Here is a 25,494-nt window from a genome sequence, read left to right on the forward strand (position 1 = left end):
ATTTTAACTTTTTATTTTATTTTAAAAAATTATATGTACAATATATTCTGATTATATATTTCAATGATAATTGATTTTGAAAATTAGATTTAAGAATATTAACTTTTTTCTCATGTCCTGAATATTTTAAAACAAAAATATTTAGTGTTTATTTTTATAATTATCAAAAAATTAACAAATCTTATCATGACACTAGAATCATATATAATTTAAAACTGTATAGTTAACAGATTAACAATAATAACTGTAATTAATTTATATATACTTGTTTGTTATTAATTAATTAGAATACGGTAGTGAGCCTAATACAATGCAATCTGATCTATTTTGCTTATTCAATTTGTTTCAAGCATTTAGTTTAAAAATCAATACTAATAAAATACTACTTTCCCTTATCCACAATTCTTTCTGTTTTTAATTAATTATAATAGTATTTGATATTGATAATATTGCCAAACAATGACCTTGAAGTCATCTTTTTTGATCAACTAATAAACATAAAATAGAGTAATCAGATTTATCTAGTCAGAAAAATATTGTGTGAAAATTTTGCTGTTCAGTTTCTTTAAAATCTATCCTACATTTTTTCTTTTTTTAATTAAGTTATGAAACAGTGAATTTTATAACTTAATTATTAACTCTGCTTTATTAGAACTCACTAACTTAAATCATGTAAGTACCAGACCAAATATCTGGCTTCCAAAAAACAGGCTATTTTTGGAATGGGTTTTGAATTTGGAAGACTGTAGTTCAGTGCACAGTTGCTTTATTTTTGGTTTCTGTGGCATATGAATTACATGAATCTCATTCCTGTGTGACTGCTGGAACATGGTGTATTACATAAAATATCATTTTTTCACTTTTTATTGTTTCTTTTATATTTTGAATATACATTTAGTGTGTGTCCAGAAAATAAGAAATCCAAACTACTTCCAGTTTACTGTATTATTTTTCCAAGTACTTTTGGGCAAGCAAGCTTAACATCAGGACAGCAACAATGAACTAGCTTGATTACAATGCTTTCTATAGCTGTTTACATAAATGTGAATGATTATCTACCTAAAACTGTTGATGCTTCATCTGCTAATTATTCTACTCCTACTAGGAAAAAATACTAGTTGTATGTATGATAGAATGGTAACATTATTTTCTAAATTTCTTGATATAAATTGTAAAATGTTATCAACAAACATAGCTATAACAAAACATCACTCTCAAGTAAAATAACCATATGCAAATGATTTATCCTCTAAATGTTACCTATCCCAGTTTTTCATAAAGCTCAAAACCTCAATAGGGAACAAAGTGCACTTATTAATTAATTTCTCATTTCCAAGTTCATTAATCAAGTTTCATTAATTAAGAGTCATTTCCAAGCAGTCGGCAAATGCTCTGAGTCTTTGCCATTACTTTACCTTTTATACTCTCTTTGTACAAAAGCAGTTTGAAGGATGAAGTAATTAGATGAGTTTTTAGTCAAATTAGTTTGTTGTTGTTCTCCTGATGGACTTTGTTGCTCAAAAATATTTGGATATTGATACTTAAGTTAGTGAGTTAATTTAGTAATAATTTTTTATCATAAATTGTGTTCTTATCTTGTCTCTCTTTGTGTGTGTTAAATTGTTTCATGTCAGAATTAAATGAAATATATTTTAAAGTTATTGATGAGTAAAGTAACAGTGTAAGATTATTTATATTAGTTCATAATTACTGTTTTATTCCAGTTATTATTTATATTGTTTGCTATTTATTTTTTACAATTTTAATTCTCTTTGCTTTCATGTAATTAATTTTCATATATTATGATGTTTTTTCAAGGGAAGGTGATTTATTGTCCTTTAGGCATTATCTTTAAAATTTATATAACAGATAAAAAATTAATTGAAATAAATAAATTTTTAATTTTGAAACTGTATGAAAATGGAATTTTCCATTTGATCAATCATAAGTTCTTAGTCAATAAAGAGTTGACAGTTGGACATTTAAAAAAAGAGTGAATGTTTTTTTGTCTTGAACTAAATCTGAATTTCTTACTGATGTTTGTCTGCATTATCTATGATTATGTTTAATCAAAATATCACACTTGCCAGTTCTAGCTGATGATTTTTTTTTTGAAGTTATTTTTCATTTTATCTTATTCTGCCATTTCTTTTAATATTTAGTGAATACTTGTTACCAGATACAAAAATACACACAGTAATTCTTAGTAAAAACCAAATTTTTCAATTAAAGAAAAGCTTATTATTCTGAAGAAATAAAGATCATTATTGAAAATAAAATGAAATCATCTGAAATAAAAAATTAAAAGAAAAGTTTTGAAAATTATGAGTTATATTACAGTAGAGCGTCGTTTATCTGAAGGTCGGTTATCCGAAGGAATTCCAGTTGACAAATTTAAATTTTTGCCAGTGCTGTGGCGCTGTAATCTTTGGCTACTCAAATATTTTACGTTTTTGATACTAAATTAACTTCTGAAATATAATTTTTTATTGTTTTTATATTTTTCAATATATTTATTTTGTTTGTACAAAATAAAAAAATAATTTTTAACGATACAATAGTCTTTGTTAGGCTTAACATCGATGAAAATTCAACGCAAAGCGACACGCAACGGAGAAAAATTTCAACATAGGATAAATTAATATATTTTTTCATACATAATTGGTTATCCGAACAACCCCAGTCCCCAATTGATTCGGATAAACGACACTCTATTGTATTCTAAATATTAAATTTATTTCTGCTCTCAATGTAAATTATTTGAACAAAATGAATAATATATGATGACAGCAAAATTTCATGATTAGGTGTGCTCACATGTTTCATGTTTTATTTACTCATCTTCAGAGATAAAATAGTTTTATAAATAATTCTTTGAGCATTCAACATTAAATATTAGCAGTGTGATCACCATTGAGGTGATTTGTCTACATATATATAATAATTAATATGTACTAGTTGATCATAGAGTATCTCTATTCAGCTCTGTCCAGAGATATATTTAACAATCCAAATGCAACTAGATCTAATATAATGACATTTCAGGACATTTCCATTACAAAAAAATAATACCAAAACTCGACACACACATTTGCCTTTGCAAACAATGAAGATTTTATTTGTACAAGACACTTGTGTTTGTTATATAGAGACCCTAGTGGTTTAGAAGAAGCTACTCAATGTGGTTCCCATTCTGAAAATACTAAGGTCATTTTACTGTCTAAAGGCAGCATGATGTTTTGATGGCAGAGTTCCATAACAGTCATTCCTCTGCTTTGCTAGACATCAAACTATAGTGCATACTTTTGGTATAGTGTCACAACTCCAAAGTTGATTGATGTTCATCTTCAACAATTGATATCAGCATTACACTGTATCAAGTTAGCCACTGGCCAGAGTTTGACTATAAATTGAATTATACTCTTGTCAACTCCACTTGACAGCTAGTGACCTTGAAACTCTACAATGCTGTTGGACTACAAACTGATCTTAAAACTTGATGGCAATGAATGATGTATTCAACTACCAGTTTTAGCAGTAATATGATAAAAATCTTGAAAAAAATCAAATAGGAGAAGTTTTGTGCTTTGATAATATGTATGGTATACTTAGTGTTTCAAGAGCAGTCTGGGATGCGTCAAGTCCATGGAGAATATTCAAGGTTGACTGGTGTAGTTTTTGGTGGCAGTGATTGCCCTACAACATACAGTGTAAGAAAGTGATAAATAAGAACTGCCTTTAATAAACAGAGGAATGAGTTTTTTGTTGTTTTACTAAGAAAGTTGCACATGTGCTTCAATATCTAACAAAATGGGTTTGAGAGTTGATTGCTTAACTATTGTTCATTGTAGAGAACTGTGCGCTAAAATCACCAGTAAAATAAATTCTCCGAGTCATAAAATAAGAGGCACACCTTATATAATCCCAGCAATATCTTTTAATAGACCAAAACATTTTTAACCTACTAATATAGGTCTTCAGTTGGAACAACAAAAATTTATATGAAGAGAACAAAGAACATTTTAAATTAAATTAAATAGGAAATGCATACATTTTTTATACAGGCATACCTCGACTTACGTCGTTTCGAGTTACGTCGTTCCCGATTATACGTCGTTTGTCAAAAAAGTATATGGAAAAATAAAAATCAAGTTTAAGTCATTTTATTCGACTTTACGTCTGTCCGCCACAAATATTGAAGTCGTAATATCACTAGAAAAACGTTTAAAGCACATAAAATCATATTAAAATATATACGAGTATGTTCTGTATTTACAGTACATGCATTCGTAAATTTAGAATACTTTTTTCTGTACTATATTAAAAACTAAAATTTATTTGTTTGTAAGCTTAAAATAGATTTTTATTAACCATATATTATTAAAAATGCATTAATAAATAAAATACAGAACCGGGAATGGAAATTTATGGTTTAGCCTAGTGACAAGTAGATTCGGAGACAAGTAAATTCGACTTACGTCGTTCTCCTGGAACCAATTACCGACGTAAGGCGAGGTATACCTGTATTTTTATTGAGTTCAAAATTTATGCTGAAGTTATATAAGATTTGCTTCTTATTTTATTTACAATCTTTACCAGTCTCTGAGTCATTATAAGGAAAATGATATTACTAGAAATTTATCATCCTTTAAAGATTCACACAAGACAAAGTTCACACAAGAGCATCCAATAATACCAATTAGAAGATGGATTAACATACAGAAAAAGGGAGAAATTTGAGACTTAAACACACATAATCAGAGATTATCTGCGTGAATTAAATATATATTTTTATTGTAAAATAACAATATTTTTAGAAATTATTTTTGTTTTTGATAAAATATACAGTGTTGTCTTTCAGGCTCTTAATGAACATTCATGCTATAAAACTTCACATATATAATCAAAGGTTGATGAAATTTATTTAAAAGTGAAAAACACTTTTTTTTTCTGGATCTCTTATATTCTGATTGATTTATTAACTTGAGATATCTGAATTATTTTTATTTCATCATTTCTATTATTTCTCTTTAAGAACCTTTTTTAATTCAGACTTTATTAAAAAGATACATATTAGCATAGCATTATAATATAGCACTAAAACTGATTTTTAAATTAAAATTTATTACTTTTCTACATTTTCATCAAATCTTTTAATTACATATATATAGGTTTACTTATCTCCAGATGATTCACAAAATATTACCACTTTTAAGAAATCACCAAAAAAAGGGTGGACATTGTATTACTGGTGTTTTTCTCCTGAGTTGAGGTATATTTCTAAAATTATTTAACATACTAGAAACTTTATTATATGATAATTTCTATTAATTTAAATTATCAATTTTACAGGATCATAAAAACATTAATTGCTTTATATGTATATGTTTATTTTAATCATATCTTTTGTGAATTTTATTTATTTAGTTTTCCATAATTCTGCATACATTTCTAATGATCCTTACTTCTACATTTTTCTTTCCTATAAAGCATGGATTTACACTGGATGCAAAGGACACAAAACATAACAAAGTGAAGAGAGCTAATGAATAAATGTGAGCATATGTAATCTCACAAAGTGCTTTAAACATATTTATGTCAGCCAATGGGAGTACATAATAGCTAGGGTGTGTTGGCAAGAACAAGCCAATAAAAAAAACATTTTCATCTCTTGACTCAGAGTGGGACAAAAATTGCATCCAATAATTAAAAAGATTCATATTGAAAATAATACTGATATATAATTTAATTTTGATAAGCCTACACAACAGTAATCAAAAAGAATGTTAACATGGTAACTGCAGTATGTATTGAATTTTTTAAGATGCCATCTGTTGGTAAAAGTGTGAAACTACAACTTGTGACCACACTTATCACTATTTGCAGTGTGAATGAAATTTGCTTTGTTTGTCTTGTTTACTCTGTTTGCTCTCTTCACTTTTGCATCCTTCAGGTCCAGTGTAAATCAAACTCAATTCAACAGTTATATCCATACTGTTGGGTGAATTTCCAAATTTTTATAATTAATAACTATGCTTAATTTTTAGATCTAAGACCATTCTGTGCTTTTTACATTCTTTCTTTTTCTTATCAGTTGTATAGTCATAACTTTATTCCATATTTTTACCTTATTTTGATTTAACATGATTGCTATCTTTTCAGTTCTCTGAAAAGATAGCAATCATGTTATGTCATGTTATCAATGATATGTTTTATTATTTAATTTCACAATTTTATTTTATTTGTCTGTTAATTTATAAAGTATTGTTAAATTTTTTTAAAATATATTTTTACTTTTCTGGCTGTTATATATAACAGAGGAAAAGTATGGTAATCAGTCAAAAAATGATCCCTTTTGATGTAAGTACATAACTTTATTTATTTATTAATAATTAATATCAATATTTTTGTTTGTTGAATGTTTTGAATGATTTGTAACTTTTGGCAGTTTAGCATCTGTTAGTTCTTGATGTATTTTTTTGCTTCTGTTTAAGATGCCCACTTTTATGCTTAGATTTTTTTCACTTTAGATCTATCTCCTACCTTAGTTCCTTCCTGTAGACTGAAAAGTAAAAACTATCAGTGATGTGGACTGATCATCACTGATTTATGTACCTATATGTTTACAAAATCTGATTGTACTAAATATATAATTATCTTTGTTCTTACTAAATTCTGGAGAAAAATTTAATTTCTGAAGTGTAAATAAATATTTACTTTATTTGAACATTTGTTGGACGGATTTCAGCAAACTGTTCCAAGACAATAGCAATAAAGCTTAGTTTCATTTAAAGCGCTTTAAAAAAATACATTGAATTTAGAAATATGTGGCAAACAGAATAGATATTTTCCTATTTTGTTGGCTATGTAAACAGGAATAAATACTTTAGGGCACTCCTATCTTGGCTACTCAAGTAAGTGGCCACCAAGGTGGAGTTTAATTTATATTAAAACTTATGCAGTTTTACAAGGGAATTTCAAGGGTAGTCACATAAGCAAGGTGCCTATAAAGCAAGGTTTTACTATATTTGAAAACTATATAAAACAAAATTATTTTGCTGATAATTTTAAATTAAAAAATAAAAAATTATTAGAAATATACAATAGAACAAATCATATTAATTATACATAAAACTTTATTTAAAATATAAAAAGCTAANAGTACTATAGTAAAAACTATTTAAAAAGTTCTGAGATTTTTTTAATTGAAAGATTTTTATTAACTCTTTACGTTTGTGAAAGGTATTTAATAATGTGAGAACCGAGGGGGTATGACTACGTCGTACCTCCATGGATCAGCTTTCAAGTCAGAGGAACTTGCCCACTTGTCAGAGATGGCTTAAATTTTTAGTTTATCCTGAGGGAACAGGACTAACTTTTTGGGTAGGAGGGAGGAGTGCCGCCGGTAAGGTGACAGACGATATACGAGTAAAAGAGGACACCAATTTAACAAGGAAACAATGATTTATTAGCTATCTATATAGACAGTACAGTAACTATTATCGAGGGGAAATTCTGAGTCCCTAAAGCGCGAAGGGCTGAGAGAGTGTTCACAAAAGTGGGTTCCATACCTTTTTATGTACTTGGATCTCCAAGAGAGGGAAAAAATCCACCGGGACGTTGAGATTCGAAACAGGGCACCAAGTTAAAAATAAATCCTAGAGTATGTATTACTACTACCGTTGATGAGTGACTCCCTAGAGGGGGGAGAGAAGTGGCTTTTATCGTTTTGCAGTGGGAAAACTGTCATGTGACTAAATTAGTTGCGAGGTAAAAGGTGTGCGGGGAGGTCAAAGTTGTCCCTGGAACCCAAATAAGATGATGAAATTGTATGTTAACTATCAACTTTTAAGTTCATAGTGTGGGAATATTGTCGAGATGGGCAAATGTTTACCTTGAAAAAAGGGGAGGTTGGAATTTTTCCTTCTTTCAAGTTGTTTTCCATTCTAGTTTCTAGAAAAAAAAAAATTGGTAAAAATTCCGGATTTCACAATAAGATATAAATATTAATTTTCAATATTTTCATTTACTTTCTTTCTAATGTTTTTATTTTAATTAAATCTGAGTTTTTGTATTAGTTCTATCTCTAAATTGGCATTCTGTAAATAAATTAAACATGTCCATGTTTAATTTATTTACACACCTATCTGTAACAGACATCCTCAGGTATAATACTTATAATGCAGAACTAAAATGAACAAATTCTGCATTATATATATTATACCTGAGGTTGTCTGTTACAAACACATGAAAATATTAGTAAATGTATGTACTATTTTAAGTTAATATTAGCTGGTTTTAGATGTGTTATGTAAGATATTCCAGTTTTGGAGCATAATTGATTGTAAATAATTACAATTACATCTTATTCAAGATCACTTTCCACTTTATTTCCCTGTTCTTAAACATATAAATTATTTTAAAATTTATCTCTCTAATTATTATTGCATGAATTATTAATAAGTACATTTTTAGGATATTTAAAAATTATTATTATTTTATTATTTCTTTGAACATTTTTATATTTATAAAAAATACAATAATTACTGATTATTTTATTTGAATATTGTATCTGTTTTAATATCATTGTGATATTCATACAACAGCATTTTTATATAGTGGGAGTGGCAATTGTTGTCTTTGTTACATTGCCTATATTAATGAATAAAGAATATATTGTGATCAAAAAGTCGTTGTGTCCTTATGTTATATTAATTTGCGATATAGATACATGACAACTTTTTGATCATTCAGTATATTGTATGAGATTATTATTTTAAATATAATAAAATAGATTTTCAAAATTTTAAAATAATTGTTTTAACTATTAAGAAAAATAATTTGGAAAGAAACTGTCTAAATTATTAGCTAATAAGATATACAATGTACAGATATGTAGTTGATTCATAATAACAATATATGTATAAATATTGTTTGTTTATGTTTTACAGCATGATGGATTTAATTCAACAAGGTGTTCACAGTCTTATTCTTACAAGTGGAACTTTATCTCCACTAAATTCTTTTGCTGCTGAATTAGGAATTTCTTTTCCAGTAACATTAGAAAATCCTCATATTATTGATGATGATCAAGTGTTCATTGGTGTATTGAAGCAAGGACCTGACGGAACTAATTTAAATTCATCATATCAAAATAGGTAACTTGAATTTAAAGTTTAGTATTGAATTTATTAAATGAATCAATATTATTTTAATTTTGTATATTTGATTTAAAAATTTTAATTTTAGGTCAAATGTTCAGTACATAAATTCTTTCTACTGTACTTATACTGAAAATATTTGGCACTGTTTGTATTTGTCATATTAAATGCATGTATTATATAAATATTAAGTAGTTATTATATACACTGTTCAGTTCAATCATGATTACTTACATAATCATGATTACTTACTGTTCAGTTCAATGATTACTTACATAGTATCCAGAATATGCATCTTTTGAAGTATATGTATTACAGCCAAGTGCTATGGGAAGGATTCAATAGTTAGTGGAGGGTTGCTAGATATCTGTGCCCATTTTTTAATGTTAATTTAATCATTTTAAATCTAAAAAGTAATAATGTTTTTTCAATGGAGTGACCATTTACCTATTATTCCAATTATTTGAGATTTAATTATAAAGTTTCAATTAATTTGTGGGGCCAATTAATTGATTAACAAACAATTAATCACTTGCTAATTGTTACATCTCTGTTCTAAAATAATATTTATATACTTTTTTAATTAAGATAATTTTTTTAATACTGATCTAGTACTATAGTAAAAACTATTTAAAAAGTNTTTAGAAATTCAATTTATCCAATACATTGATTTTCTCAAAATTGCAGTTAAATTGCATCGTAAAATTTCAATCTGGATTATATAAAAAGAGAATGTTACAGAGTTACGTGCGTGACAATCGAATAAATCTATAAAATTGTTTATTCAACAATAATGATAAGATTCTAGTTACAGAGAACGAACAAAATTGAATTTAAAACTCTAAAATTATATTCGTAATTCACAAGAGAAATAATAATCGAAAATACTAATTAAAAAATATGTTTTCATATCTTCAAATTATCATTTCTCTCTAAATGATACATGATAATTATGACAATAACTTTGCCCTTCGGTGTCCAATTGAATAGACCATTAAAAACTGTTTGTCGCAGTTCGAGCATGATTAGCGGGTGGCCAAGTAAAGTTTTTCGGGTTTTCTTTCATATATTATTATATTGCAAAATATATTAGCAATTAATTCTTGTGAAACGTCACAATGATCTGCAAGTTTTAATCACTTTTTATTGTTAAAACAATCACATCATTTCCGTTCCACACCGGAATTTCGTATATATTAATAGGATTCTCTGGCATAAGCTTAGCATATTTGATTTAAAAATTTTAATTTTAGGTCAAATGTTCAGTACATAAATTCTTTAGGAAGAACTTTAATTAATTTGGGTCGTATGGTTCCGGATGGTATGCTAGTGTTTTTTCCATCCTATTCTGTTTTGCGTTCTTCTGTTGCCAAATGGGAAGAATCTGGAATTTGGAATAGTTTATCTACAGTTAAAAGTATATTTATTGAACCACAGGGAAAAATTGCTTTCCAAGAAGGTATAACCCAATATTATGAAAAAATAGAAACTGCAGATTCTTCAGGTGCAATTTTATTTGCTGTTTGTAGAGGAAAGGTAATTTTTATGTTACTATTCTTTGATCATTTTTATAGTGTTAACATACAAAACCTTCTATTTTTTTTTTATCTTTACAAGTTTTTATACCATTATCATATATATCCAACTTTTATTATTATTTTTAATCTCATCTGTTTGATTTTTTTTACATTAGCCTATTTATTTTATGCCCATTTCAGGTTAGTGAAGGGTTAGATTTTTCAGATAAAAATGCAAGAGCTGTTTTTATTACTGGTTTACCATTTCCTCCTTGTCAAGATCCACGAGTTAAATTAAAAATGTCATATTTAAATGAGTTTTGTAAAGAGAAGGTAAGATAGAAATTTAAGTTTTTGATTATTTATAATTATTTTAAATGTCATATGTTAACTTAAAAAGAAAAACTTTTTTATAAGGGGTTATCAGGTAACGAATGGTATTTATTACAAGCTTCCAGAGTTGTTAATCAAGCAGTTGGAAGAGTAATCCGACATCGAAATGATTATGGAGCAATACTGTTTTGTGATAATAGGTGAATTTGGAATTTAAATTTTTATGTTGCTTATGTTTTTTCTTAAATATGTTTTTTTATGCAATAACTGTATGACAAGGACTTTATTTTCATAATTTTGTTGACTAATCAAATATTACTTGGTTAAAATTGATCAAAGATTATGTAGAATAAGCAAGGAAACATTTCAGATAATTACTCAACTTTAGATTTGATTGTCTGTATCTAGGCAAAAAGTTATTTCTTCAGAAACAAATTATCATTATGATCCATAAAAATTTGCTCCTTGGAGAAAATTTTACCATAAAATATTCTCAAAAGCATTAAGATTCATCTGTAGGAATATTAGAATAATTTAGTCAGTTAAATCTATTAGACACATCATAACTTTGTCTAGTCAAATAAAAATTCTTGAATATATGAAAAGTAATGAAACAATTATATGTCTACATATAGTTATTTTAAAAAAAGACAAAATAATTTTTAGTTTTGAATTTTCAAATTTATTTATTGTGAAAAAACTAAATTTTGTATTTGTGTATTATCTGTATCATCATTATTAGTTATTATCTGTAAGACCGCCCCATCAGGAATGATTTATTTTAATGCTTACATTTTATTCAGTTTTGGTTGAATTTAACACTTTCAGTTCTTATTAAAAGACAATCTCACATGAATATCTAAATTTTCTTCTGTCAAACAGCTTTATTGTAGAAAAACTTCATTTGACTTCATCTGAACTTCCTAAAAGTGATAATGCACCAAAAGCAAGCTTGCTAAATGTTGGCATATTCTTTGTGTGATTTTCCAAAACTTCACTAGATCCTGTGATTGATTTGCTGAATCTGAAACTAAATGTTGATAACAAACAATTTCATCAATTGGCACATTTTTTCTGAAACAACTAGAACTCTGGAGGAATGACATCCAGTTTGCTGAAACAAATGGGATCAATTGCTGAATTTCTTTTCAGAAAGCAAAAGTTTATGGAAAAGCAAGGATGTTTGTCCAATTAAACTGTCTTAGTTAACTGTACAGATGATTAGACTAATTGCAAATTAATCAGTATGCAAATAAATGCCTATAATCATCATACTGTGTAAATATATAATTGTTTGTTTGTTTAGTTATGGCAATGCAACACTTGGGCAATCTGCCTAGGGGGATACCTAAGAATTAAAATTTTAATCTAACATAATTCATTTATGAATCCAAAAATATTTAGATATAAATTTATTATTAAATGAAATGTCATAATGTCATTGAAAATCATAATCTATAATACAGGGTGTCCCACTTGGGAGTACAACTTTAAAAATGTGAATTACTCGTGAACACGTGAATGTAAAGGCGAGCTGTAAGAACTGAACATACCTGTATTTAGTGGAAAACAAGTCCACATTACAAATGGTGCTGAAAATGTCCTCTCCCAACATCTGCACACAAGGAGATGCGACGCTCCATATTTGAGAATGTCCTCTGCAACATGTCACTGTTGATGGCAGTAATTTCATGCTCGATGTTTGCTTTCAATTGTTCAATGGTCCATGAGTTTGCTTGCATATACCTTGCCCTTTAAATATCCCCATAGAAAAAATCTGAGGGAGTTAAATCGGGCGATCGAGGTGGCCACAAGCCTTTCGAGATCACCCTGTCTCCAAAAAATGATTGGATCTCTTCCATACTGGCATGAGAGGTATGGCACGTTGCCCCATCCTGTTGGAAATAACCTTCTTGAAGTTCATAGTCGTCCAGTTGTTTCACAAATTCGTCAAATATGGACAAGTATTGGTCGATGTTCACAGTCTCATCAAAGAAAATTGGACCAGGTGCCGTGCTGTGTGAATCAATTCTTCATTAAATAAGGAATATTTTGAACCTTGTTGCATGATGATATGTGTACACATTCATGAGTAATTCACATTTTTAAAGTTGTACTCCTGAGTGGGACACCCTGTACAAATACTGTATATTGAGAACACTTTAAAATATATCTTTTTGAATTAAAAGTTGAGAGATTTTGATCATTTCTCACTGTTGTAAAATTATATAAATAATTTTTGACAAAAATAAATTACATTCTCAGTATAATTTAGTCAGTAAATAAATATATTTGTTGAATATATTGATAAGGAATATTAATTCCTCATTCATTACATAGTATTGATCTGATATTTTTGTGATCCTAGTTTGCATAATAGTTTTCCATCTGAACAATTATAACAATAGGGAAAAAATTTCCACTTAGTGAAAGTCTGAAGATATTTTTCTTGATATTCTTCCTAGGTTTAAGTGTTTAGAAAAATATAAAAGTAGAACAATGTAAACTATTGAAATACTATATTGTTATTATGATAAGACTATACTATTATTATGCTCATAAATGAAGTGGAAAATATTTATAACAAAATAATGTAAATCATATTTGGATGCATTGTATCAATCATAAGATATGATATATTTATATAAATTAAAGATGAGAAATCACTTTTAATTTTTATAAATTTCAATTTAAAATTGACATTATAATTTATTTATGTAACTGGAGGGTTGGCACCTCTTTGATGCCTCATCAGGACTGACACTTCCATATCTCGTTTGACACAGAAGCTGTCACAATGAGTTTAGTTTGGGTTAAAAAGTAGGTTACGCAAATGATCATAAGTGCAAATGATCGAGTTCCAGATACAATATACAATATATATCATGTTACATTGACTTGGCCTATCTATCTAGAGGTCACGAGAGAGAGAGAGAGTTTGCAATTGTTCATGAGTCAGGAAATACCTGTGTTGATGGTGATGCTTCTTGATTTGGATTTCAGGAGGACTCTGAGGTCTAGGGTCTTGAGGTTGTATGGATTTGGATCATTTGGAACAGGTCTGGATCAATCCAGGAAAGTTCTTCTAAGCAGAGTTAAGGGTAACGTGAAAATCTGATAGAGTACGATTGGCACTGACACAGGAAAATTTCAATGACTTTAATCCTAGAGGGACTGGTGACGACTGCAACTATCGAGGGACTGGCGGCGACTCCTTGACTGCCCGATTGGTATTACATTAAAATGATGACATCAGGTCAGAAGGTTGCGTGAAAGCATCTTTATTGACGCTGAGAACTTAAATGAAGATATACTCCAGGTGTGAAAGTTGACAAAGTTGATGTTATGATGTTAAATTGTTTATGTTGAAGTCCGGATTCTCACATTTAACTTCAGTGATAAAATAATTATTACTTTAGACAAATTACAACTGTAATTTTTATTTATCATAATTTAAGAAATATGATACACTACAACTTTTAATATGTGGAGTTATGAAAACATACAATAAACTAAATAATTGCCGTAGTTAATCAGGCTATTTTTTATTACTATTAATAATTAGGTATTAAGTAATTTGGTATTAGAAGTAGACATTAGATCTCTTATCAAAATTAATAATTATAATAATTTAATATTTAATAAATAATTTTATATTACAATAAACATATAATTACATTGTTATCAAATAATCTAATAGTTTATTTAATCTATAATTTGTGTGTGAATTCTATATATAATTTTAAATTATTCTTATAAAAATATACTTTAAAAAATATTTTTATTTCATATTATTAAAAAAGTTTGCAATTTATTATAAAAACAACATAAAATTTATAATTTAAAGGCATGAAAAAAATTATCTTTAGGAATCTAGAAGTTGCCATTTTTCTTATAAAGTTGTATTCATTTTTCATTATATTTTAAAAATAAATATTTCTTTAAATATACTTCTTTATATATATTCTTTCTAAAAATATATTTCTTTAAAAAAGGTTTATCTTAATTCAAAGTATATTGAAGTTTGATAAAATATATATTAAAAGAAAATAATAATGAAAAAAAACTAAAATTTTTTTAATGTGAAAATCTATTATCTGTTTTTAAATTTATGTAGTCTCAAAGACTGAAATAAACCAGTTTGTGAATATGCTTTGTGCAACTCTTTGGATTAAAGATTATTATTACATATCCTGCTATTATTTTTGCTATTGTTTATGTATGATAATTAATTTCCATTTATAGGTTTTCAGAAAAAAGAATATATTCTCAGTTATCAATGTGGTTACAAGGAAGAATAAAAATTTTTAATTCATTTGGTTCGGCATTGAAAGAAATGAGTGGATTTTTTCGTAAAATAGAACAAACATCTTTTGTAAGTTTAAAAAAAATTTTTTTAAATAGTAAGTTAGAAGTCATTTCATTTTATATTTTCATATTTTGTAGACAAAATTACAGAATCAAACTGCAAGTTTTATTTCTTCATCCAGAAAAATAGTTGTGACTCCAGTTTGTCATTCAAAATCCAAAACAATTACTGATAAAAGTGATATGTAAGTGGTTTTTATTATCATTAACCTTTAATTACCTTTGTTCTGTTTTCACATTTGTAGAATTTTCTTTAGAAATCTTTACTATATTTCAATTAAAATTATTTTACTATAATAGCATAAGATGAGTGTTTAATAAATTTCAGTCTTAAATAAGTTATGTAAATACAGTTGAATCTACCTATCTTAAATCTCACAGAAATGAGAAAAAAATTTGAGTTAGATTTCGAGATATAGAGGTTCTTACACAGTAAACAGTAATGTTTGATTAAAAGTATGGTATTTTATTAATATAATAGCAAGTACAGTACATATCTGTATTAGGTATAAATAAAACATTTTTAACATACCTTAACAGAAATAGTTTGTCACTAGTTTCTGATACCCAATGTTCTTCATCCAATAGGATGTAAGGCAAACTTGTAGCCAATCAAAAGAAAGCAGCATTAATTGAAACTATGTACTGTATTGCAAGAGATGTTTCTCAACTACAATTTATGCTATCAAAATGTAGTTGCTGAGCTTTGAATTTGTAATCAACACTTCAGTCTGTAATTTGAGATATAGAGGATTTGGGATAAAACTATTTGAGATATACATAGAATATATATTGAACTTAGGCTGAAAATGCAGGGGGGAAAAGTAAATTTTGAGATGTGTTGCTTGCACTTTCTGAGACATAGTCTCATCCCAAAAATGGCTTTGCTGTTTTACTTATTATTATTATTTACATTATTCAAAATTGTATTACATCATCATTATTGACAGAATATAAAATTGATTAAAATATAATGCATTTAATATGTAAATATTTACTTTTTAATAGATCAAACAACTACAATATCATTCAAGGTTATCTTCCAGATAATGATACTAAAGAAAGTAAGTTATCAGTTCTCAGTTTTATGTTTGAATTCATATATACATATAAATAAATAAATATACATACATACATATATATACTGTATATATATAATAGCTAAAATTTTAAAAGCAATATATATATATTACAAATACATTATTTAAAATTTTAGCTAATTTTATATTTTCACATATACAATTGATGTGTAGTAATTTCAAATTTGTTATATAAATTGATTTTATTATATTATGATTGTCTAACTTCTCCATATAAATTGTTATAAATCAAATTAACAGATTATAAAAAATTGTTCGATTAAAATGAATTGATTAAATAATTCATGCAGATTACATATTGATAGATGACATGATTTTTGATGATAGGAAAAAATATGTAATTTTCTTTTTTATCTGTCAAACTTATGTACATATATTTAGTATTTAAGGTAATCAATATATGATAACAGATTTACTAAGTTTTTGAGATAACATGAGATTAATAAGCAACAGTTTATGAGCAACTTTCTCAATGCAAAAAATCTCTATAGCATGGAAACATATTTTATCCATACTCTGGATTATTATTAAATTTCTTGTAAGATGACGGTGATGATGATAGTAGTAGTTATACATATCATATAGTAATATTAATTAAAAAAACACTACAAATTCATAATAACAAACACAAAACAATTCAGTGTGGTGTGTTGTAATTCACTACAAATTCATATTAACAATAAAATATAAAATAAAGTTGTAAATTTATTTTCAGCAAAGCATTTTGATGAAAGTTATACAATACAAACAAGCTAACTTCTTAAACAGTTTTCTCACACTTAGTATAATTTTGATTTATTTATAAATCCTAATATTTATTTATTTCAAAAATTTGTTTTAAGATATAAATAACACAGACCAATTGATATAGAAATAAATTAATTTCTAAAATTATTAAAATCAGTAATTAATATAATGCAAGTTATTTGCCTTTAGTAACAAATTGATGTAATAATTAATTTATGTATACAGAGAAATAACCTGATGGAAAAAATTCTACAATTTTATTTCTTGTTTGGTTTAAAGCATATATTATTATATTTTGATATTTATATTATGTTAATATAAATAAGTTATAGAGTTACTGACAGTCATTGAAGACCTACAGATGTTATGTTGCTGTTGTTGTCAGAATAGTGAAGTGTAATATGTATAATTATATATAGATCGAAATTACTTGTGTCTTGGCATTGAGCTTTAAATGGTATTAAATGGATTATGAAGCATATGGGATTTTATGGGAGAATTTCACACATTTGTCAAGCAGTGAGATACTGGGATACCCAGCTGAAAATAATCAGATAAAATCTCAGCATTGCCCATTATTGAATTTCAAATAGCTGGTGCTAGACATACTAAGGTGTGCAGAATTGTGAGTTTTCATACAATCCATCCAATAGTTATATGACAACAGCAAGCATACTGTGTACAACCCTGCTACATAGCAGTAAAACAAGCACGATTTGAATCAATGTTTAAACTGGCTGCTAGTCGAAAATGTATGAAAGTAAAAGATCACTAGCGTACCCAGCATTGGTAATCTGATATGAGAGAGGTGTGAAATTAGGCTTATAGAAACAATATATTGAAGAATGAAAGTGAAGCCAAAGAAGTACCCTTGCCAAATGATGGAAAATAAAGAAGAGAAAATAGAACAGTCCTGACAGCTTCATTGAACTTCCATTTTTTTGACCTGATACAAGATGGACTTTAAGAACAACATTTCTTGAATGTGAAGTGAAATTTGTTAAGAAGTGCTCAATCAGACTGATGGTAGCTTTTACAAGTTTAAGGTCTATGGTAGTGATTCATAAAGTGGTGCCACTGTCCCCTTGTGGTCGGTGAGTAAATCTAAGAGGGCAAAAAGAAGCAAGTACGAGACGGGCATTGGAGGCAGGGTACTGAACAGTGATCATAGGCCAAGGTTGAGGTCACTGACAGACCTTTCCCTTTTATTTATTAAAACAGGTAAGAAGAAACATTGTTTTTAATGGTTTCCATATGTGCAGAACAATGTATGGTAAGGATACAAAGTGTGAGGTTCATAGAAAAGTTTTCTAAGAATATTTCCAAGCTTTTCTCACACAAATAAAAATGGGTTAGGGGTGTTGGGGGCATTGGATGTAAGTTTATGGAACCAAGAGGGCAGTGGCTTGAAAAAGTCTGGGAATCTCTGGTCTCTGTATTATTGAAGATTAGAGAAAGTTTGTGGAAGACTATGTATAAAAACAAGCTGATAGAAACCAAATCTTGTATACTATGCAAGTCACAATATAACAATTTAAAAATATTAAACAGTTAAAATACTGTTTTTAACTATAAACAATAGCATATAGATTTTATTTCTAAATAAAATATATTATTTACTATAAATACAATTTATAATTTGAAGCTATATATATATAAATTAAGAATAAGTACTTTATTTTATAAAGAATTAATTTTAAAAAAGCCCATTTCTTAAAATTACTCATAATTTATAAATTTAATTTTTATTAATTAGAATTATCTGAAAGTTCTAAACACAGTAATAGTATATTTGATGCTCTTGAAAATATGGCTGCTTCATCATCATCAAACTTTGAAGATAATTTAGAAGTAAAATCTAAAAAAGATAATTCAGTAAGTAATAAATTTGAATATTTACTAATTTATAGATTTATTTGGAAAAATAATATGAAAATTGCTTTTTTTATATATATGTATATCAGGAATCGAAATGTGATGATATACCAAAAACATCTGTTAAAAGAAGGAAGATAAATGTTGGTTTGCATGATATTAATGGTAAAAACGAAAGTACAATAGATAAAAGGGAAGATTCTATGTTGCGAGAAAAATGGAAAAATCGTCTGCAAGAAGTATATCTAACTCTTATTATATTAATAATAATACTTATTAATAAATTATTTAGGTTAATATATGTCTATTGACTATTATTAATGAACTTCATAATTAGTTCTTAAAGATTTATTTTTACTGTTAAATTGTTGATAAGTTTAGTTATTGACAAGACTATGTCTTGTTTATAAAATCACGGTGCCATCCTGTGTTACCAGCTTAGAGGTATGAAGGAGTACATGTCAGGAGTTCAATTTGGCACAGTATATTAGGTGCCCAAATCATGTGCACATAAAAAAACCAGACTTGTAGGTACTTGGGACTGAAAACCAAGTCAAAATAAAATACAAAATGGCAACACTTTCTACAAACAGGCACTAGTGTGAGATTTGCACATGCAAAGTTATTGGAAAGTTGGAAATGTGAACGTTGTGAAATCAAATTTTGACAAACGAATCTTTGAAAAAACTCATTTACCCATCCTGTGTTATTCCCAACATATCTCTGGTTGCCATGTGCTGACTTTGACCAGTTGACCCGAGATATCTCGTTTCAGCATTGGAACATTTTTGAAAGTAGATGGTGCTAGTCGTTATAATTTTATATTAAAAACTAACTACCGAAATATAATTTTTTCTCTTTTTACATTTATTTATATATATATATTGTTTGTGCAAAATAAAAACAATTTCGGACGATACAGATAAAATAGCCACGATTATTTTTTTCAAAAATGGGGAATTTTTGTTAGGCATTAAAAAATTCAACCTGGGGCAACTCGCAATGGGGAGAAATTTTGACATTGGATAGGTTAATTTCACCGAAAATGCATCGTGGACAACATCATGGTTGAGGCCAGCGAAGTTTGAACAATTACGGTCAAAATCAGCAATACCAAAGAAGATTGGAGAATGAGAACAAGACCCGCCTTGAAGTCAAAGTGATCCCGCCTACTAGTGAGTCTCCGAGACATAGTTTTGTCCCAAATATGACTTTGCCATTTTACTTGTTATATTTATTAACAATTTTGTTAATTTACATGAATTAGTACAATGATTTAATCAAAATAAATAAACAAGTAAATTAATATTCTTTGTACTATGCCTTGACAAATTTTCTCTCTATCTTCAAATAGACTTAGAATTTGTAAATTTTGATAACTTATCATAAATGTCATCATTGATTGGAGACTATGAAAAGTGAAAAAAAATGTTAGTACTATGCAAGATACAGATAAATCTTCAGATGAATTAGGAGATAAATCTTTTTATAGCAAAGGATGAAAAACAATGTGTCCAGGAATATGTTTCTGAATTTGTTAGTTTTGTAACAAGCAACACTAATAATCAAGTTTTTTTGTATATCAAGAAAAAGGAAGGCAATTGATGGTAAAGATATTTTATTTGCAATGTAGAATTAATTAATGTTGGCACTTATTATAAGTTACTAGTAAACTAAATGAAGTAATTTATGATGTATTAAAAAAGGGAAATTAAAATAAATAAACTAAAATTAACAGATGAAAATAGTACAAATTAATTTTAAAATTAAGTAATTTGTATGGACTAGTTTGATTATTATGTTAAAAATACACAAGTCTGATGAAAATATAAGATCAATAGAATTTAAAAAAAGAAAAAGAATTTTATGTAACTTGGAGGTCTTCTTAGTCAATTAAACCAGTATAGTAATTCAACTTATTCAATACTAAATTCTGTTGATTTGATAGATATGTGAAAACAAATTAAGATTAAAAATTTGTAAAGATTAATTAGTTTACATACAAAAATATATCCTTCAGTTTAATACAACAGAATTATGTATCCAGGAATTTCATAGAAGTTAACTCAGGTATATTAGAATGCTTATTAGATTTGATCCAATTTTTACATATAGTTCACTCAAATTGATAGAATTAGTATGGATGCAATAATTATCTTAAAAATTTGCAGAACTTATAAAAACAGACAGTGAAGTTAATGATTAGAAAGACACTGTATTATATTTTATTTTGTTAATTGCTTCTTGTCCTCATTGTATAAGTATTCTAAAAAATGTCCATGATAACCTTACTTTATTTAAGGACTTGTTATATCAAGGAGGAGGAGTACACAAAAAATAGAGGACAACAATCCTTCATCAGATATTTATTGTAACGCAAATCTGTATGCTAGATGTTTGCATTTTGGACTTAAATATTTGAACATTTAATGCTAAGTAGATGCTAATGATACAAAATTAAATTATTAACAAAAAATAAGTTTTTATTAATAATAATAGCAAATGCACTATTTCATTATATCTCAGTCGTACTCTTAATTGCATATAAGTAACTATAATCATTGTCATAAGAATAACTAGTTTATGCTTACCATACAACTTCCAGCACAATGAGTAATCGGTCACAAATGTTTTTGGCTTAATATAGAAGCCTTCTTTAGATGAAATAACAAAAGTTATAGTTCTACTTAGTTTTTATATGTTCTTGGCTCAGTTGAATTGTAACTTGTTATTACACTTGAAGAGGGCCTCTGAATGATGCCAAATGATAAACCTATTATTTGTTAATGGTAAGCCTTATTATTTGTTTAATTCAGTGTTACTCATTGAGTTCATAAACGAAAATTAAATTAAAAATATTTGTTACTATTCAATTAAATGTTCCTTGTTTAAAAGTATTTTTTTTTTCAAATACAAGAAAAATATACATTATAAATAATTTTTATGAATGTTAATGAATTCGAAAATTATTTGAAATGTTTTTAGTAATTATTTTAATATAATTTATGTACAGGTGAAGAGAATATTAAATTTTACAAACAGTTACCCCAAGTTTTGCCAAGTTGTGAAAGAATACAAGAATGATAAAAACATCAGTAATTTTGCCAAAGACATTTCCGTTCTTTTCATCAACATTCCAGAAAGAGAAAATTTATTAAACAGTAAGAAAAATTTTTTTCTTTTTAATTTTGAGTGGTCATCAATTAAAAAAATTCCATTTAAAATTTCTTACAATTTTCAGTAATAGTTCCATTGGTTTCGTGTGAACAGAGAAACGATTTTATAAATTTATGCAAAACTAATTTTAAAATTGGTAAATATTAGAATAATCTATAACATTATTTTATTATAAATATAAACTAAATTCATATACTGTATATGGTTTGTATTTAGAGAGAAATGACAGTGATATGTCTGTTGAAAATGATAGTTTATTACAGGTTAGTAATAAAAATTCTATGAAGAAGTTTTGTGGGCAGGGTAATTATTGAGTCTTAAAAATTTCTATTTTACAATTTCAATTGCAAATTAAAATTATTTTTTTTGTATTTTAACAGCTTACACATGCGCCTATTGTGAAAATATAGCGACTGTTCCTATGATGGCCTTCTGCGGCCACGTTTGCTGTTTTTTATGTTGGAAAAACATTCGAAAGGTACATTAATTGATGATAATTTATTTATTAATAATAATAAAAAAGTAAAATGTTTATTAATTATTTATTTATTTGTAGAAAATTCGATTCTGCCCCATCTGCAAGTGTACAAAAATTAAAAAGCGTGACTTGAGACAATTGTATTTTAAATCGTGCGTAAGCTCTGCGTGAATTTTTTTTTTTTTTTTTTTTTGTAAATTACGTTTTGATACGAGACTGGCGGTTCCTTCGACGCTTTTTTTTTGAAATGTTCGATTTAGTAATATTCGACACTCGAAAGGATAAAAGATAATGGACAATAAACGGGCCTGTCCGGTTGAATTCGAGTCTACGCCCCTCGCTGATAAATATAATGCGAAAGTATAGCTGCTGCATTTAACGGTAAATTAAGTTTTTCTGCTAGTTTTATTATTCGAATTCTTCAATAAATTCTTATAATATTTAAATAATTAATAAATTAAATTTATGGAAATTATTCTATTCGATTTAATAACATTTCGTGATGTAAATCTTAAATATTTTANATATATATATATATACATTATTAAATTTTAAAAAATTATATGGCGCCATCTGTTGTTCTTACTTTCAATTATCGAATATTTTATATATATATATTTCTGTTTTTAAATTTTTAATGGTCATATTAAACAATTTATAATTCAAGTAATGTATCTTTAAATTAAAATCCATCAAATATTAGCCAAAATTAGACAAAAAAAAAAAATAAATTGAAAAACGTACGCCATTAAAATTATGTAATAATTTGTATAACTCATCCTAAGACTCAAATGAAATTTGAAATATTAATTTTTGTGTAAATTTATTCGAATTTAATCCGTATAAGTAAAGCGTTTTTATTAAAGAATTTGTAAATCTTTCAACGGTGATACAAATTCAAATTACCCAATAGCGTGAGAGTACAGTATATACCAGTTTTATTCAAAAATAAATCATCCAATCGCTGGAATTTATACGCTTATATTATTCAATAGAATCAAACAACTAGATTTTTAAAGTTTTCAATTTATGAACAAAGGAAGGTAAGCCGGAAATGTTTATAAAATACGGTAAAGTCGAAATCTGTAAGGGTAATAGCGAAGAAGAGGATGATTTTTTTTTTTCGTTCTCTCTCTTTATAGAAAAAGAAATCCGCTCGAATTAGCATGATAAGAGATAGCGAAAGCGTCGCACCTAGAAGAAACAGTGACAAATGGAGAGGCTTAAGATGTGCTGGCTGGGTGGGAATTGGTGCGGACTCCGAGTAATAGTTCCATCTGGCACGAGTTAAGACAGCAATAAATCAAAGGAGGAGATTTAATGATTCTTCCATGCTCTGATGTAACGAACCGTACTCCCTCTACTGGCGAAAAACGGCGTCATTTTATTTTTCATCTCTCTCTCTCTCTCTCTCTCCCCCTCTCTCGCTCTTTCTCCCTTTACTTATTTTCTATTACGTTCTTCTCTAAGTAGTTTCTATTTCGAGTAAGAGAAAATAAAAAATAGGATGAAAAAGAGATAGCTTAAACAAGAAATAGATTCAAGTGACAAATGATGTTTTCTCCCATTGGCGAATTTCGTTGAGTTGTCATGATCTGATTGGTCGGAATTAGTGAAGTGATGGATGGCGATAAATAGCTTCTAACCAATTAGAGGACGGTCGGGGAAAACACTTATTCGCTGTTTTTTTTTATTTTCTTTATAGCGTTTCGAAGCTTTTTTTTTTAAGTTTATTATTATTATTTTTTTTTTAAATGAGTTTTTACCGATGAACTTCCGACAAACTTTTGTTTTGTATTTGATGATATATGCGGATCTAGTTTTTCGCTCTCCTGGCCAAATGCGATAATTAAAATTTTTAATGCGATTGTCAAGAAAAATAATGAGATTGCTCTTGTGGGAAATTTTTTACTAATTAAAATATTGCGGATGCTTACATATCTTTCTTTTAATTTATTTTTTAATTTTCTAGCAAATTTTCTATCCGATAAGGCAGTTTCGAAAGTCGGTAGGGATTTTTCGCTCTCCTGGCCAAATGCGATAATTAAAATTTTTAATGCGATTGTCAAGAAAAATAATGAGATTGCTCTTGTGATAAATTTTTTACTAATTAAAAGACTAAACGACGATCGACGTCATTCGTGACGTCATTACAACAATGCAATCTTTAAACAATTGTTAACGGATCAACAATGAAATTAAATCATTGTTGAAATTGTCCTCGTCGAATCATTCTTCAAAATTTTCCATTAATTGAAATCATTCAATTCTATGCTCTTTTGACAAGTTTAGAATAAAAAATAAGAAGAAATAAAGAAAAAAAACGAAAACCCATAATAAAATTGAGGGATTCGAAAAATTCCAATGAAAACAAATTTCCGAGGATTTCGAAAATGACGGCAGCAAAATATGAACAAAATTCCTACAAAATTGGGAAATTCGAGAAACATCAGAATATAATTAATAATGTAAGTCATTCTATTCTACTTTATAGTTTAAATAGAGTACTATCGCTACCGGTGTCGAAGGTTTAATATAGACCCACGCTGCGCTGAACTGGGCGATGTTCCGACGGAAGTCGGGACGCTATATCGTCCCTCGCTGCGACTGTAAGGGTCGATATCCCGACGGGAGTCGGGGCTTTAATATCGTCCCTCGCTGCGCTGAACTGGGCGANAAGATATTACTTAGATTAAATTACATAAACTAACTAAAGCTTGATATAAAATTACTTGATA

The 25,494-nt window shown here is 27.6% G+C and overlaps 1 protein-coding gene across 4 annotated transcripts in view; it reads left to right on the forward strand.

Moving 5' to 3' along the window:
- Window positions 1-22,941, forward strand: part of LOC111639355 (regulator of telomere elongation helicase 1 homolog) — a 50,817-nt gene extending 27,876 nt beyond the window's left edge. For 2 of the 4 annotated variants that reach the window (XM_023385223.1, XM_023385226.1), the window contains 15 exons: window positions 5,172-5,272; window positions 8,952-9,158; window positions 10,415-10,697; window positions 10,880-11,011; window positions 11,096-11,211; window positions 15,257-15,386; window positions 15,458-15,564; window positions 16,388-16,443; window positions 18,983-19,101; window positions 19,182-19,340; window positions 22,115-22,262; window positions 22,343-22,414; window positions 22,495-22,581; window positions 22,659-22,756; window positions 22,835-22,941. In XM_023385223.1, coding sequence (XP_023240991.1) covers window positions 5,172-5,272; window positions 8,952-9,158; window positions 10,415-10,697; window positions 10,880-11,011; window positions 11,096-11,211; window positions 15,257-15,386; window positions 15,458-15,564; window positions 16,388-16,443; window positions 18,983-19,101; window positions 19,182-19,340; window positions 22,115-22,262; window positions 22,343-22,414; window positions 22,495-22,581; window positions 22,659-22,756; window positions 22,835-22,927 — 1,908 coding nt within the window. In that variant the 3' untranslated portion in view covers window positions 22,928-22,941. The remainder of the gene's footprint in view (window positions 1-5,171; window positions 5,273-8,951; window positions 9,159-10,414; window positions 10,698-10,879; window positions 11,012-11,095; window positions 11,212-15,256; window positions 15,387-15,457; window positions 15,565-16,387; window positions 16,444-18,982; window positions 19,102-19,181; window positions 19,341-22,114; window positions 22,263-22,342; window positions 22,415-22,494; window positions 22,582-22,658; window positions 22,757-22,834) is intronic. The other 2 variants (XR_002759052.1, XM_023385224.1) reach the window with 2 other exon arrangements.
- Window positions 22,942-25,494: the final 2,553 nt, after the last annotated feature.

Source organism: Centruroides sculpturatus, unplaced genomic scaffold (assembly GCF_000671375.1).
Source record: "Centruroides sculpturatus isolate CEXI.00-Female unplaced genomic scaffold, Cexi_2.0 scaffold1283, whole genome shotgun sequence".
NCBI lineage: Eukaryota > Metazoa > Arthropoda > Arachnida > Scorpiones > Buthidae > Centruroides > Centruroides sculpturatus.